Here is a 17281-nt window from a genome sequence, read left to right on the forward strand (position 1 = left end):
ATAAGGATGTTAGAGCAGCACAGTGCTGTATTTCATGCTTTCAGATCATAAGGCAAAAGAAAAACAAGTAAAGAAGATGCTTTAGCATATTAGGAACCTCAGTCCACAGGTCTTTTACTTCTTTGCTTCATGTAATTAGTTGCTGAGTAGGGACAGGAGAAGAGGAATAGATGAAAAACACAATTTAATTAACTAGAAATCTAATTAAATAGGATTTTCCAATCAGATTTCTTCAGAAAAGATAACGGACATTGCGTTAAACCCCAGAGGGCACGAGCTCCCAGGTCAGGTCCCAGTGGGTCCCCGGGGCCGCCACCCAAAATCTGCACCTGGAAACAGGAATCCCAACATTTTCAGTTCCGAGTTCAAGACATTGTCCTGACACCGGTTACACGTTCTGACCCACCAGCCATCACAGCCATGGCATCACCAGCCCCATGCTCCATTTCCAAGCAGTTATGACCCAGCAGGTGCCTGTGACGGACCAAAAACCAGCACCCATTTCTAAATGTGAATGTATACAGAGCAGTTCTTCTGGTGCAGCAGTTCAAAGCCCTTTAGTATGGTGAAAATGCCCATTCTGGTTGGAAAGAGAAAAAAATAACACAGTAAAGCACTAGTACTTTGTAAATTCTGCAGAATACAACTATCCCTGCGAGTGCTAAATACAAACAAGCCTCAGCAGACAATAGTGTATAAAAATGCAGATTAATCTACATTTTCCTGGAGCTAAACGCTCCATCTCGCTTCATGTGACAAAAGGGAATAAGAAGAAAAAAACAAACTCAAACCCCCCAAAACCAGAAAAAGAATTGCTAGAATATTTTAAGAAGTCACTAAAGCAACAACCTTCCCAAAGTGAACAAACCTGCAAAGCAGCAGCGCAACAAGCTGCCCAGCGTGTTCCACCACACAGGGGCTTCTGTGCTACTACCTGACAAACAACAGGCACCCAAGCCGCCAGTTATTTAACCATGGTGAGCCTCTGGACTCCATTTACAAGCGAAAAATAAAGCTGCTGTAAATTTAACATCACGCAACAATCTGCAAGAGTTGCCTGCGAAATCTACTTTGTGTCCTTTTATATCTCTGTCTCTATTAGCACCATTTCATAAACGAGCACAGAGAAACGTCACCTCTCTCGCACTGGTTGGAAACTGTATTTGTTCTAGTCAAAACATGACAAACACCTTTGAAAGAAGCAGGTAAGCGCTGGATACAGGATCCTGCATCACCATTCCCCACCGGCCCACTGCACCACCCCGGCAAACAACAATTCTGCTGAGCTCGGCCCAAGCACGAATGAAGATGAAACATTCTCAGCTTAAGGTGGGCGGGCAGGCTGCACAAGTGTTAACCGCAAAACTAAGGACTCCACAAGAAGTAGCTAATGAAAGATGTTTCCTTCTTTATTATTGTGTAATACTTCTTTCACAGAAACATGATATTTACAAATATACACATATAGACCGCTGATCATAAAATGTTACTGAGGAATTAGTCAAAAAATCAATTTACAAAAACCAAAAACTTTCCAAAGATATTCCGGCTGAAAAAGTTTAATGAAATTTCAAGGAGACGCTTCTGTACAGGAAGGTTCAGCTCCCGCAGTCCCGGTGGCGCCGGACGGGCTGCGGAGCAGACGGGCTGCGGAGCGGGCAGCCGAGCTCGGCTGTACGCGGGAGATGAGGCAGTTCTTTAAAAAATTGTTCTTTTCCACACGATTTCTGGGGGGCAGTTGAACGGGTCTCAGGAGGCACTGGTTTGGATGTTTTTGGAAGCTGCAAGCATTGCTCTCACTTTGGCCATTAGATCCTGTAGAAAAGAGAAGGAAAATGATGAGCCGCGTCTGGGCTTTGAAGAAGCTGAAGGCGAACGTGCAGCCGGGGCTGGCTCAGGCCACACACCCGCACCTGCGGCACCATCGGCAGGTGTTACAGAGACCTTGGCTAAATGAGCGACATAATCTGCAGGAAGTTTGTACGACAGCAAGTACAGTCTGCTTGCACTACAATGCTACCAAGTGCTGCTCTGCCTAATCTTTAGAGCAGTTTCTATACAGCAACACACAGAAATCACTGCAACTGAAATGGAAAGAAACCATGACTGTATCTGCACAAAAGCTGCCATGAACACACAACCACGGAGCACTGGAGTCTGCTGGTACGCAGACAGCTCTAACAATTGCTGGATAACACACCGCTTTTTAATTTTGCTTTGTAAACCTGAATGAAGAATTTACATAGCAGCAGCATATTCACATCGGACATAGTGACTGAAGCATTGAGACTGCTGAGAAACCAAACAGCCGCTCTCAGTCTTGTCCAAGTCTCCAGTGGGAACAGCTTTACATAAGGAAATGAGACTTCATGTAAACGGCATTGATAATTGGGTTGCAAAAAATGATCACAAAAAGTGTGGATAAGTTATGAATTAAAGTTACTTTAAACATTTATTCACAAATGCAATACAAATGAATAAAAATCCTTAGTTATTTTAAAGCACTTTTCATCTGAAGCTCTCAAAACACTTCACAGGGGAATTTGGCATCATTATTACACTTTACAGATGGCAGGATGTGAATGGGAACAGTGCTGAATTGGTCAGGGTCAGCCAGCACATTGGCAGCAAAATAATCTTACTAATAATCAGGTAAATTACATTTCTTTGAGCCCTTCAAAAGCTGCTAAACTAATCTATGTTGGGAAATAGCTTGCAGATTCGTAGTTTTCTTCTTTTTGTACTTTTTGCAGCTAGTACCTCGCGCCCGTGTTTTGAGCTGGTGGGCGGCTGGGAGGCACTGGGAGCTGCTCTGCAGCCGGCGCTGGCCCGTCGGCCTCCAGCGCAGCTCCAGCGCATGCAGACGCCCACCGGCACATACATACAGACACCCACCGGCACATACATACAGGCACCCACCGGCACATACATACAGACACCCACCGGCACATACATACAGGCACCCACCGGCACATACATACAGGCACCCACCGGCACATACATACAGGCACCCACCGGCACATACATACAGGCACCCACCGGCACATACATACAGGCACCCACCGGCACATACATACAGGCACCCACCGGCACATACATACAGACACCCACCGGCACATACATACAGACGCCCACCGGCACACGCAGACGCCCACCGGCACACGTGGGGCCAGCAGCAATTACTGAACCCAGAAACGCGCAACCGTCACCTCTGGCTGAAACGTGCAGGGTTTAAAGGGTGCGATGTTGACCCTCCTTTCAAGACCATATAGTTCATATCACATTCCTCTTACCAGGAATTTCCTGTGTTTGGCAGCCTAAGCAGCGCTAGGGCCTTAATGCTCCATTTTCTTTTTTTGGTGCTTCTAACTGCTATTTTCTATTTTCCTGAATATTCCTTGTTTTTTCATCAAAAACGGATCAAATATGGTATGTACAGTACTAGTCTACTAGTATTAATTCTGAGCTACCACTATTTCCCTACTGGAACTAAATCTTTGAACGATGTTAATTTACAGAAAGAATCATCTATCCATTGAAAAAATGAGAATATAAAAAGCAATTCTGATTTTATATTGTAAATTTGCCAAAGCATAATTAAGAGCTTTCCTCCTCTAAACCTGGTACATTCAACTGAAGGAAACTTAAATATGCATGAAGACTCTAAGATGACTGAAATTAAAAATTTTGAAAAGTAATACCTTGCAGCAGCTTTTAAAACGGAAATGGAATTATTTTGACAGAGATTGAGTATCTTAAAACTGTGCTAGGGAAGCTGAATGCATTTACATTATTGCACAGCGTATAGAGGCACATACTCAATATGCCATGATTCAAAGCAAACTTGAATACATCAATGAAATCATAACAGTGAAAGATCAGAGACATAAACAGCAACAAGGGGAAGACAAGGGAGCTGAAGCTACTGCTCAATGCAAAGCCTACACTTCAGTTTGCAAGAGGACATAGTTCTCCTCTACTGCCAACTACAAACTCAGCCTTTGCCAAGGTATTTCTCCTCCTTTCTTTCATGAAACGTGTTAAGAGCAGCACATGGTGAGATGGGCGCTCAGTGAGGAGGCCCAGAGCCGGGGAGCACAGAGAAATGGGCTGAGCAGCTGGGGCAGGTCAGCAAGGGGAAAGCTCAGAATGGTACAGGGAGGTAGAGAAGAAAGCGGCATGATGGGCACACTTAATCAGGCAACATAATGTGATCTTCTAATCTTACCTGAGTGATTTTACTCTGCACTGAAGACACAATTGCTGAAGAGATTTGGCCATCTTTTTCCTGAGAAACTCCTCTAGAAAAGTTCAATAAGAAGTAGAAAATTATTGTACATGTTTTAAAAACGCATTTCACACATTACACACGCACAGAGCTCCTCACCACCCAAGTCAGGTCAAAAGACACAGAGAGTCAGGAGCCATCAGCCCTGCAGCGCTGGGTACACGAGCTGTTACCTGGAGCGTTCCTGGCTGGATTCCCTGCTCTCCACAGGAGAGACACTAGCTGAATGTACAGAATTTTTGTGTGTGGATGGTTTGCCCGGTGACGTGGATGGTGAAGGAGACCGAGCTTTGGACTTGGTACGTGACCTAGACCGCCTCTTCTTCTTCTTTTCATGGGGACTTCTGCAAGAAAAAAATACTTTATTGAAGGATACTTAAAGCAATATTACAGTAGCTCAGCTGAAGTTACTTTTTACACTTCTAAAAGCTCAGGTACCCTCTTCCATGGGATACTTCTGCCCTCAGCAGGAATTAGTCTTACCCCACCACTGCACTTCTATGGTTGTGCAAAATACTTCCTCAGAAGCTCTTTTTGGGCTACTACCAGTCCCTGAGGGTCTCCCTTGGGACACTGCTCCACGGGTACACAGGAATCACTGGCCAGTGTTGGACAGTTTGACAGACAACGAGTCTTCCACTGGAGACGTGCAGAATCACTTTGCTAGAGGGAACTTCCTTCCCAAACAACATCAGGCACTTAGAATGTACTGAGAAATGTAAGAGTTTAGATCCCTTACAATTTTCCTGGCTCATGAACGAACCATGGAATCATAGCTATGCAAAAGATCTGCAAGGCAAATTCATGCTTCAGTTGTTTCCTTTTCAAAAGAAAGTTCCCCCTTTCCTTCGGAGCTGAACTACAATGGAACAAACCACAGGCTCAGAATTACAAACCAGCTCCTGTGTGCCACTCAAATGAACCCAGACCTAACAACATGTTTTAAGTGCAGACTATTTATGACTTGAAAATTATAGATACACAAATATTTGCCATTATGTGAGCTGGAACAAAGGACTTACGGGTACCTGATGTGCTCATTATTGACAAAAGGGGAAAACAGAGGTAGTCTCCTCATATATTATAATATTAAGCTCAAAGATAATTCAATTAGTAATACACTAGAGATGGAACTATGAACATCTTTATACATGGTTACGAATTTATGGATGTATGATTTACATACCAGCACTGATATGACTGTAATTAGAATTACGGGGATAATGCCTTAGAGTCAGGCAGTAGCCCATCGGAAGCATTTCTCTCCAGCATGCACTGCTACAAGTCTATTCACAAGAGCCGTGTTGAAGCTTCTAGAATATCTTAAACCACCGGAAAACGTTCAGCCATCTTTTAGGTACCACAACACTGGCTCCTTATTTTGATTTTCTTAGGAACTTGCTACTTTAAAAGCAGCTATGCTATAGCACATTTAAGTCCCATATAAATCCTGTACACCTCTGAGGCTTAGATATTTGATTTTTATATAGAATTTAACATTCAATTTTTAAAATTGCAAAACCTCTGTATATTTTTCTTGCATAAATCATCATTAAGTGGCAGAAGCAATGGAAGGAATGACAGCTCTGCTGGCCTCGAACAGTCATGACTATACAGGAAACATCAGCTACACAGTCAGTTATTCCATGACTAGCTAATTATGTACTGTAATTGCTCAGTTTCTTAAAACATTATAATGTAATCAGGCTGTGAACATATTTCATACTCAACTCTTGAAAATCTCAATAGACATTCACCATGCAAGAATGTTTTACAGTAATCTTTTTTGGTGTTTTAATCTCAGATTTGTGCACTGAGACATCAGGCAGCACCAGCAGGAATAACATCATGCCAGTGCACGGCCTCTGGGCAGAGGTCACACACCTTACACAGGCTGAGCAGGAGAAAACGACCAACAGGAAGGAAATATGGAAGGCCAAGGGAAATCTGAACTCTCACAGCTGGGAGACAGCACTCATGCGCTTGTACGTTTAGCGTTCAAATATAGGCAAGAACGGGGGAAGAAGAGTGAGGGCTTCCAATGTTGTTTTTCTCCACGAGTATTTGTCCATCTGCCTCGGGAGTGCGTAACCCATCAGGCAATGCACAACCTCTGGCCCGAGAGCACTTACTTGGACCGCGGGCGCTTCCTGCTGTTCCCAGGACTGTTACTGATGCGATAAGCTGTGGGAACGCTCCGCTCGTCCCGCCGCCTCTCGGGGGTGTGCGCCCGCCTCCTGGGCGACCTCGATCGAGACCTGGGCACAAAACGCAGCCAAAAGTTTGCTTCGTGTTACTCATTTAATGACCTTTGTTTCAGTGGAATTGTGCTGTCACCAAATGCAAATACAACACCTTTCAAATGACTATTTTATACCCACATGGGGTGTTTAGCCTCCAAGACTTGTCAGCTGCGTAAGAATTTCCTACCCATCCAGGCCATTTAGGATGTGGTTATCCATGGCTTTTCACTCTTTGCTGATCCCACCTCACCAAAATCTACGGCTTTAAGACTGTTCCCAAATTCAGGGCATGTGTTGAGGGGTCATTTTGACAATTTAGAGATCACAATTCATTACCATCAGAATGCAATATAGTCTAAAGAAAAATGATGAATTAAGCACAGCTCATCTTTTGGCTGTCACAGTTAATTTAAATATAATAGTTTAAATAACTTCAAATCCAAAATACTTATCTTCACTGTGCAGATACTTCAAACCTAATAAGCTACTCTCGAAGAAAGTTACAAAAGTTTATTAAGAAAAAGATCTTGTTTGTTATTCTATATTATTTGATTAACAGGAACTGGAGCAGCGATTACCACAGAAATGGAAAATTCCACCTGTGTTCTGTTCACTCTTGAGGTAAAATAAGGCATCGATAGTCACTTTATATTGAGATTTGTAGGTTAGAATATACATTTTGAACAGAATAAAATAAAGCAACAACATCTCAAACATACAACATTAGACTGAGACACTCAAGTAAAGCAGTTACTCCAAACAGAGATGTTCAGTATATTTGAGCATCGGCATCCACACAATACAGACTCTTGATCCAAGATGAACATATTAACCTCTACAAATAGTTCACAGCCAACGGTAGGACAAGGGGCAATGGGTTCAAACTGGAACACAGGAGGTTCCACTTCATTATGAGAAGAAACTTGTTGGGGGTGAGGGTGGTAGAGCCTGGCCCAGGCTGCCCAGGGGGGTTGTGGAGTCTCCTTCTGTGCAGACATTCCAACCCGCCTGGACACCTTCCTGTGTAACCTCATCTGGGTGTTCCTGCTCCATGGGGGGATTGCACTGGATGAGCTTTCCAGGGCCCTTCAACCCCTGACATTCTGTGACTCTGTAAAGGGTAGAAGGTGTTTCTCAGGAAGCACATGTCACAGGCATGGCCACAAAGATAAAGGAATGTATGATTCTGCATGCATGACACACATGTACAGCCGTGGTAGTATTGATATGCACAGTTTGTTTGAACTACAAGTTCCTTAGGGATTGTTGTGCAGCGTGACCCCGAGAACACAACCCCAAGAACAAGCCCTTCCTGCTGAGCACAAACTCCCATGGGACGGGGCACTTCATGGGACACATTTTACAGACGGGAAACTTTAAAGGCATGTAGATCCAAATGTCTTAGATGTAATTAACAGCACCAATATAACTACAATATATATAATCTTATAGCTGGATAATTAATATAGTGAATTTAATCTCATTAGTGACTAACACCAGAGTCAGCTGCACGGGGCTACATTCTTCTAAGCTCTCCTTTCTTCACCAGCTCTGCTTTCATCCTTCTTGGATTCCTCTCATTCCTCTCCTGTCATTCATCCAGCAGATTTTTTCGCACGCCACCCAACTGCCTGTTTCCCTTCTGAGCTTTGCTGTTCAACCAGGCACTTCTCTACCTCTATTTCTTATCTTAATATTGTCTGCTTACATTAGTACAGCAACAGACACAGACTTATTAGCAAGTTCTCCTCCTGCTATAATCACATTCCTACATATTATTGCCAAGTGTTTCACAGACCAGAGCGAAAAAGCATTTGCTAATACGAATTTTGCACTACGTAATTAGAAATTAATGATTCATTATTTCATTGAAACTATTTTCAAAAACCTTCCACATTCGATGATACTTATTTACTGTCTTCAAGGTGACTATAACCCTTTGTAATGGGTATCAAGATGTTTCTATAATGGAAGAAGTGCAAAAATGCTTTAAGCGTTAACCCACACAGAACTGTAAAGAATATGTTTGGTTTCCAAACCCACCTTGAATGCCGGACAGTTCTATAGGCAGTGGGAAGTGAGTGCTTTGCTTTTGAATGGGATCTAGATCTGGATTTAGACGACGAATGATACTTGAACGGCGATCGAGATCTTGACCGAGATCTTTTCTTGTGCTTTTTTCTTTTCTTTTCCTTCTCTTCATCCCTAGGAGGATCTCTGCCTTTGCTTGAAGGCCTTTCTGCTTGTTTAACTTCTAAGGTGGGCAGAGCTCTGACTGCAGCCACAGGACAGGGTATACTATTGACACTCTGAAATCAAAGGCACACAAAGAGCAGTGGTCAGTTTTCAAAGGTGCATGTGAATTTTTAGTTTGAGAAAGTCCTACAAGTGTAGACAACACATAAGCATCTTTAGTCCTTTACCCTAAACAGAGATCTACATCTACCCCTGTGCATGCCACATACATGCACATTCTGGCAAAGACACTTAAAATATCTTGCTCGATAGTCTTGCCAATATACAATACAGGTTTTTGGAGAAATGCTGGATAACAACAGCAAGGAAGATAGTAACTAACAATCACCTTACATTTTTTGACTCGTCAAACTGTGTGAGAAATACATCCATCTTAGGAAAGAAGTTGTAAAATCAGTAACAATCTAACGTCCCATGAACGCTTTAAAAGCTCCCAGTGCTGCATCAATACTGCAGAAAGTGTGCACACCCGAGGCTGATGCCTTCGAGCCCGCACGCCAGGAGGATCTACTGGAGGCCTGTGCGGTTCCTCCCAGACACGTGTGCAAGCTGGGATACGCACACTAAGACTGTCACCTGAACTAGGACATAGTTCTGAAGTTTCCATCTTCAGCTTTTAAAAATCAAGTACCAGCAGATCTCTTTTCCTCTATTTACCGCTTTGACTTAAAAGGGATAAGCCTGGAAACACAATCAGGAACTACTGGCATTCAAAGTCAAGTTTCAGCGTCACTTTCATCTCCCAACTGTGCTGTTTAGATTACAGCCTCAAAACCAGCAAGATGAGTTAGTGCTGATACAAATTATTCCTATACTTTGCAAAATAAATGTAAAGGGTTAAGGAGATCACAAAAGTGATTAATCTCAAAGACGGAAGAGGTCCATGTACAATTCACGCTCAGTGAGTAATTCCGACCGCAGTCAGTTAAGCGAAACATACCACGCTCCAAGAAATTTTCAAATTATCACCTTGTACCTGCGAGAATTCTGCTCAATACCGTGTTTAGAACAATCCAAGTCAGGTGCCACAGAGATGCTCTTCATTTCAAAGCCTGTCATTCCCCAGCTGCCATTTCAAGGCAACTGAGGAAATCACTTTCTCTCTGCCATAATTTCTGCTCCATCTGGTCTGACACTTTCAGCGTTTGATACGGGGATGTTACCGTGATCGGAATAAAAAGTAATACATTAAAACCTGAAACACCCAAATTAGACACAGGTGATCTTTTCCTTTATTTTATCCCTCTCCTCCTGTGAATACGTGAAGGCAGCAGCTGACCGCACCCGAACAACCAGAAACCCAGCTTTGCTTCAGGAGACCCAGGACACTTTGCTGAGCTTGAACTGATAACTGCTATCACAATCTTTACAAAAATAGCAATAAAGCAGTACTAAAGAAGTTTGCTTCAAGGACTGTAAACATTTTATAGCACGATCACTTGAGTGACTGGTTTACCAGAGGCCCATTTCCAATTTCACTAACTTTACAATCCACATGTAATTGCAGACACCTCATCTCCAAACCTAAGAGTTTCCTAAGAGACCAGCGCAGCCCACTTTTGTTCCCTGACAATGCTATTCATCTCTTTTTGCAGTATCTTAGTCTTCACTTTGAACACCACTGAATATGCAACAGGCCAGTTTGCCTTGAAGTAGACACCTCTAATAGCTTGAAACGAAATAGCTGTAGGCAAAGTAGAGTTGAGAGGAAAATAAGAGAGGAAGGAAAAAACAAATGTTTTCAGTGCCCAAGTTCATCTGGCCCCATAAACCACAGCTATTGTACCACTGCCAAAAAGGAACTTCATACATGAGTTAATCTACACAGAGGTTCTCTCAGCAATCAGAACTAAGCACCCCTATGTATCCACCAAAACGCCGAACCCGGTCAGGCCGCAACGGCGCCATCGGCTGTGAGCAGACGTGCCGATTCCCTGGTTGCCTGCAAGAAAAAACCCACCCCAAAATGACAAGCTTCACCACCAGACCAGAACTCGGAGCCCAGTGGAAGAACTTGGCGCCAGCAGGTTGCCAGGCCACAAACACAATTTCTAGGTGTACAAATAATGCTGCTGAATCCAAATATTTTGGAAAAAAAAATAAACTCCGTGTCTGGCAAATAGAAGAAGCTGTCGGTGATTTGTGTTATTACCAGTGAAAGCTGACCCAGGCAACCCAAGGTAACGGGAACTTCAACTGGAGGCACAAATGCAGAAAAAACCAAACCAAACCGAACACAACGGCAAAAAAACACAAACAAAAAAACCCCGAACCCAAAGCAAACGCAGACACTGGGACAATGTTACATGTTTCCAAGAGGCAGAAACGCTTTGTTTTCCAAGCAGGCTCTGCGGAGCGGCAGGGCAGGGAACACCCTCCCGCAGAGCACAGCAGCCACGGCCTACCTGAGGAGCTTCACCACGCACCCCTCGAGGGCTGAGAGATCACAGTTTTCAGGGTGAAGTTACTCTGCAAACATTCAGATAACATTCACCGAACCTCAACGCTTTGCCCATTTTGGGTAACAGCACATTTTTTTGGCCCTTATGAAATGCTGTGTGTCAGACAATCTCACTGACATGGTTGTTCTTCAGTGTGTTATTTGCATGACTGAAGCGAAGCGGATGAAAATAATGCTTTCTCCAGCAAACACTTGGCATAAAAAATGTTTCAGAGATACCTTTTTGGAAAACAAAGATGATTCACCAAGTCCTGCTGAGCAGGAATGCGTGAGGAACGAGCTCTGGACCAGGAAGAACTGACAGCTCCACGAGAACACAAATGAGCACTTGAGTCACTACAAGACATTTGCAGATTTGCAGTGTTCATAAGACCAGAACACACGTGAGTTATTCTGGGGTTCTGCTACTTCATCAACACACAAAGCCAACCTTAGAAGTGAACCGCAAGGTGCTTATTGCAACAGAACCAAACACTGGTCGTGTTCCTGGTACAAAGTCAGCTGGTAAAGGACATTAGCAATAATGTGACTAACTCTCCTACAACTGGCTAATATTTATTCTGTTCTGAACAGCTGAATTTTGTAGTAACTTGAATCCTATCTTAGATCCAAATTGGAAAAAGTACGGATCAATACGCCTTTGTACCTTGAGCACTTTGAAGAGTAAAAATCAAGGCTCAAAACATTCTTAGCTCTCTTACCGATCTTAATTAAGATGGCAGTTCCTGATATCTACATTTTCCCCCCTATTAAATAATAATTGAAGAATCTACAGCATGAGGAACTACAACTCTCACGTAGTTTTTGACAGCAGGGTTCTCGTGGTAAGAAAGTTGCAAATGCCAGCAAGCTGTCCACCTCCCAATGTCACATTAGTTCATGACATTCTGTTTTATGTCTTTTTTTGTCCTTTTGGAAAAGGGAAATAAAATGCTGTTCCATTACTATTGCAAGGAGGCAGGCACTAATATGTACAGTCCACTGCTACAGAACAGAGGATCAGCTACAGCAGTGAGTGTGACAGACAGACACCACCTACAGTTGTCGATAACCCCGTTCTTCTTGGCAAAGCTTGAATAGCGCCTTATTTTTAATCATGGCACATTTCTATTTCTCTCATAAACAGACTACTTTCCACAGAAAAAAATGGTTACGTACAGGACAAGCGTAGGGACAAGCCATCTAAAGAAACCCACCATCAAACTGGGCTTCAAAACAGATGAAAGGGCCAAAAGTGAAGTTCTGCTTTGTGTTATAGAATCTTTATATTCAGAGGCACAACAGCAGATGACATTTGGGACAAGCCATTAAAACAGAGTTCCTTTCAAATCGCGTGTGTGTCTGGTTTTGCAGCATTATGACTGGATTTCTCTCCTTTAAATTGGATACTGCAGCTTAGACAGGTAACAGTTTGGGTAAAACCAACTGTCTTTTACATGCACAGCAAAGCACTATCACCCCCAAAACAGGATAAAATAAGAGAGATTAGCAGAATAATCTGTATTACAAACGCATCAGACAGAATTATAGTTAGTTTATGCCTTGTAGACGGAAACGGGACTGCACTACACCTGCAAGCACCTGTCACTACACCGAGTAACTTCTCTGAAGACATCGAACGCTCCGCGCCTTGTCCAGGCAGCCACCAGTGCTGCCGCCTGCTCCTCCTCCTGTCAGGTATTAGCAGCACCAGTAGATTCTGGGACACATCAATTAAATGATTTAATGGTCACCTATGACCATCTCCTTCTCCAGAGTGCAGGCCTGCAGGCCTTCCCTTGCCAGGGACAGCAGGGATGGGACTTTACCCACACAATTATATTTACCAAAACATTTTGCTGGAGGCAGTGATTTGGCAGCTCACATTTTCCCTCCTCTAAGCTGGTACCACTATCAGCCACAGCTAACACGAGCATTAAACGCGTGTTCACCAGCCAGAGCAGAACCCGCCCGCTCCCTTGGCAGCACAGAGAACCACAGCTCCCAGCAGATCCTTCTCCTTTCTCTTTTCAACCTCTTGTTCCCAGATGCACCTCAGAACAACCCCGCTCTGACGGACAGGGTGAGGGAATTGGCACAGCTGCAGACAAACAACATCTTAACCCCTGAAAACGGTGCTGGAAATGTTACAGGCCTACGATACCAAGTTGCTGCACCAACATTACTGGAAGCTGCTCAGTATTGGAGAGGGAGCTAAAGCCACGCTTTCCAAGGCCTGGTCTGAGGCAAGACTCTGCAGAACCGTGCTGTTGTAATGCACGCGAGAACGCTGAGGAGTCACCCGTGCAAAGCTGCGCTGCTTCACTGCTCAAGCTCATTTCTCAGCCTTTTGTTCCTCTTGCTTGATTTCACTCTCAGGAAAAACAGGAAACTGTATGAAACAAACAATCCAGCTATGGATGAGGTACATCTGATGATTTTTAAGATTCAGCTGAGGCCAAACAAAAGCTTAAAAGCACTACGGTCTGTGGTATCGACTGTCCTTTACATGCAGTTAGTGGAATAAATCTGTTCAAGGGTATAATATATATTCAGCACCAGCATTTCTTTCAAGAAATACTAGATATCAGGAAAATCTGACAGAGGTCAAGAAAGCTTTGCCCATTTAATGCATTTCTACACAGTGTGATAAGCAGGTTTTCAGCACCAGTGTACACTGTATACACATAAATAGCATTACTAGTTTTTACACAGTTATTAGGCAGGGGCGATCTCACGGGAATCATCCATCTACAGACATTCTCAACTCCACGTCATGCTTTATTACACATCTCTATCATTACTCTGTTCTTTGAGACACATTTTAAGCTACCAAAATCATTCCACTACACCAACTCTATGACCACGGCATATTAATCTTTGTTTCCTGGATTCCTCGTTGGATGCTCCTTCCCCTCAAAATGGCGATGAAATACATTAAGTGACATTTTCAGTGGACTTAAAACTTTCTTATATGACTTTTTTTAAAAAAAACCCAAACATGACTGAAAGGGCTTTAAAAAAAATCCCTGTGCTATGTATTTATTTATAAACTGATTCAGACATCACAATGCAGCTTACTGGATTCTCAGCGTATACACAACAGAGGTTAACAAATCCACAAAATGATTTCACTCATCTCTTCCCAATAAAATTTCTGTATAGGCAAACCAGGCAAGAAGAGCCAAAGGCAGATTACGCATTGGAATGAATGTACGTGGCAGCTTGTTCAAATATGGCCAAGGGAAAGACAGCAGCTTGAAAACATTCATGTTTCAAAGTAAACTTACATGCTACAATCTTAAGATGTGTATCTATATAAACATATTGAAGCATGTCAAGTAAGCAACTACACTTAGGAGGAATATTATTTCCGAAGACATTATGGCATTTTAGACTGTTCATTAACACAGTAGCAACACTCCCAACAGTCGATTTGATTTTAAAAAGCAAGGTCACATCAGTACCAAATACACACTTTCAACTCTAAACAAACCCCTTTATAAAGGAAGCATGTCCAAAACATTTCCATCGGGAAGGAGCAGTGAAACTGGTTGCTTTAAAATTCTTAAATCCACTGGACCTTTTTTGTGCGGGAAAGAGACGCTGACCCAGAAACTGCCCATGTGTGGGAGAAGGAAAGAGAAGTTTGGAGCAACTAAGTTCACTGAGAAGTGGGATTAGGGTGCAGGTTTTGCTCACTTGCTTTTTAGTAAATTCAGCTTAGAACTTCAGTAAGTTCAGATGTGAGTGAGGACATTCATCCGCTCTTCTGAAAAAGAGTCAGCTGTTCCTGGTTATTTCAGACACTCTCTTAAAGGAAAATATCAAAAGAACCTTTGCTTAGAAATATCTATGTCCTTGACAAATCCCCTTGAGAAGTGGAGCAGAACTGCAAGTCTGGGGAGTTTTGCATTGTCACTGACTCTCTGCATTCAGTTTTCAATATATAGCTGGAAAAAGGTACTGAACACTCGTGCCACCCAGGGAAAACACGTCAGCAGTGGCAACGAGAATCCCAGTCTCTTTTGGGACGTGACAGCATTCACCTGACATGTCTGCTGCTCTCCACTGCTATGATTGCCTGCACTGCAGGTAGGACTCCTTCACTCGTCTGTGCTGTTGGAAGTGTTTGGAGGTGTAATCCATGATTTCTTTGGAAAAAAATCAAGAACTGGGCAATGAATGGCATGTTAGGTACTGGAAATCTTTCTATCAGAAAGAAAAAGATAGAAAACCAGTCAGTCATTCTTGTAACCAGCCTGTCACAATCAATATCTGGAATTTTCCATCGGTATCCAGAGATGACATTTTCTTGAACAGCGCAACCAGGAGGGATATAGTGGCTTTCCTGGAAGCAGTGTAATTCCAAAACTAGAAAACTGAGCTTCTACTTCCCAACAATATTTGTATTTGCAATGTGCACAAAAGGCTTGACAGCAGCATACACAGACAAACACAGAACTTCAGTCTGGCTTGTGAAGGATCCTGCAACGACACCCCAAGCTGCATAAACTTCTGGCCCAATTTACATTAAACATCAGGAAACTACATAGTTTACACCAAATCCCATTCCTACGTTTTCCCCACAACTGTTTACAGCTATTGCAGTGAAGACAGAAATCTCAGGTGACTTTGTTGAAAATGGGTTATGACAAGTTTTCTTCCACGAAGAAAAGAGATTGTCTGGACTTGTTGGAGGTGTCCGTACGGGTGCGGAACCACAGACTCCTCCGTCTTTCAGCAAGCAGGCACCAGGTCACACCGGCTGCGATGTGCTTATGATAAAATGATGCTTAGGCTAGTGCAGAGTTAAACCTGCAGGCTCATTTTCCTTTCTGTAACTGGCTAACTGACCTCTGAATTATGCATCATATTTTTCTACCAGTTCTTTAATGACAGATGAGAGACATACGTAAGATAACTGATAAAGACTAACAGCGTTTAAAATTCAACCGTCCCTTCAGTCATCTTCCTAACATACTGTCAGATCCACACTCTATAGGTAAGTTTTCTGCTAGCTTTATGGTAAAGAGAAATTGCTTTCTGCTTACCTCGTTATTGAAATTCTCTTCAATTTTCTCTGTTTCTGCCTCTGCCAAAGGGTTTTTCAGAGTCTGTAAGAACAGTGCAGCTTTCCTTTTGCGCTCTGCTTGTAGCTGCTTTTCTTTTGATTCTTTGGAAGCCTGTGCAAGCTTCTCTCTTGCTGCAGCTGCTAATCTGTCCTCCAGCTTCTGTTTTGCTAAGAAACACAAAAAAGCACAAAGTTTAGAGTGAATTGGTCTTGGGGAACTTGGGTTTCAAACAAACACACACTCCAACACAAACACACGCACACTCCAACCACTCTCAATCCTTTCAAATACATCCATTCCAAGACATAATAAGGACACATCAGGTTGAAATTATGCATTTCCAAGCATCTGAATTCATAGAGATATCATCTGCTTGATGAAGAGCAGTACAGGTGAAGTAAATGACACGAAAATACAATCCCAAAAATTCAGACTCCTTGTCCTTTTCCATTTACAAAAGCTATCTCAAGAAGTAACACTGTAAACTCAGACGCTTTTTCTTCTACTTGTTATAATGAAGCAAACTCTCCATTTTGCTCTTCCCACAGGTCTAATCTTTACCTTAAACACTGTTAGAACCAACAGTTACTGTTACATGATCACCGAGGGAGAATAAGCCAATGGATTTAACTATGCACCTACTGGATATTTTGTCTAACCCTTTTCACCTTCCACTTCCACCTCTGTACTGTGTGCATGTTCAGGTGACTGGGTTTTCCAACACACAGCTTTATCCAAATGTATTTTGCACTTCATTTTTTTTATCATACCAAATATTTCTTATTTGCTTTAGATATGTATCACCAAAGCACACTTTGTGCTACTGAAGTTTAGAGAAGAACTGCTACTTAGGAGTGAAAAAAACATTCTGAAAATGAGAAATTAAATGACTGTAGCATACTCATAGTTGTAAGTTTTTAAGCTGGTAAATACCGACAGCATCTCCGCTTTATTAAACAATCTCTGCTGTGAAACAGCC

The 17281-nt window shown here is 42.7% G+C and overlaps 1 protein-coding gene across 2 annotated transcripts in view; it reads right to left on the bottom strand.

The window, feature by feature from the left end:
• Positions 1–1388: 1388 nt before the first annotated feature.
• SFSWAP (splicing factor SWAP) overlaps positions 1389–17281 on the bottom strand; it is a 30723-nt gene continuing 14830 nt past the window's right edge. For both annotated transcript variants that reach the window (XM_065033353.1, XM_065033354.1), the window contains 6 exons: positions 16282–16469; positions 8575–8840; positions 6421–6546; positions 4462–4632; positions 4229–4301; positions 1389–1815 (listed from right to left, as the gene is read on the bottom strand). In XM_065033353.1, the coding sequence (XP_064889425.1) occupies positions 1750–1815; positions 4229–4301; positions 4462–4632; positions 6421–6546; positions 8575–8840; positions 16282–16469 (890 nt within the window). In that variant the 3' untranslated portion in view covers positions 1389–1749. The remainder of the gene's footprint in view (positions 1816–4228; positions 4302–4461; positions 4633–6420; positions 6547–8574; positions 8841–16281; positions 16470–17281) is intronic.

This window comes from Columba livia, chromosome 17 (assembly GCF_036013475.1).
Source record: "Columba livia isolate bColLiv1 breed racing homer chromosome 17, bColLiv1.pat.W.v2, whole genome shotgun sequence".
Lineage (NCBI taxonomy): Eukaryota > Metazoa > Chordata > Aves > Columbiformes > Columbidae > Columba > Columba livia.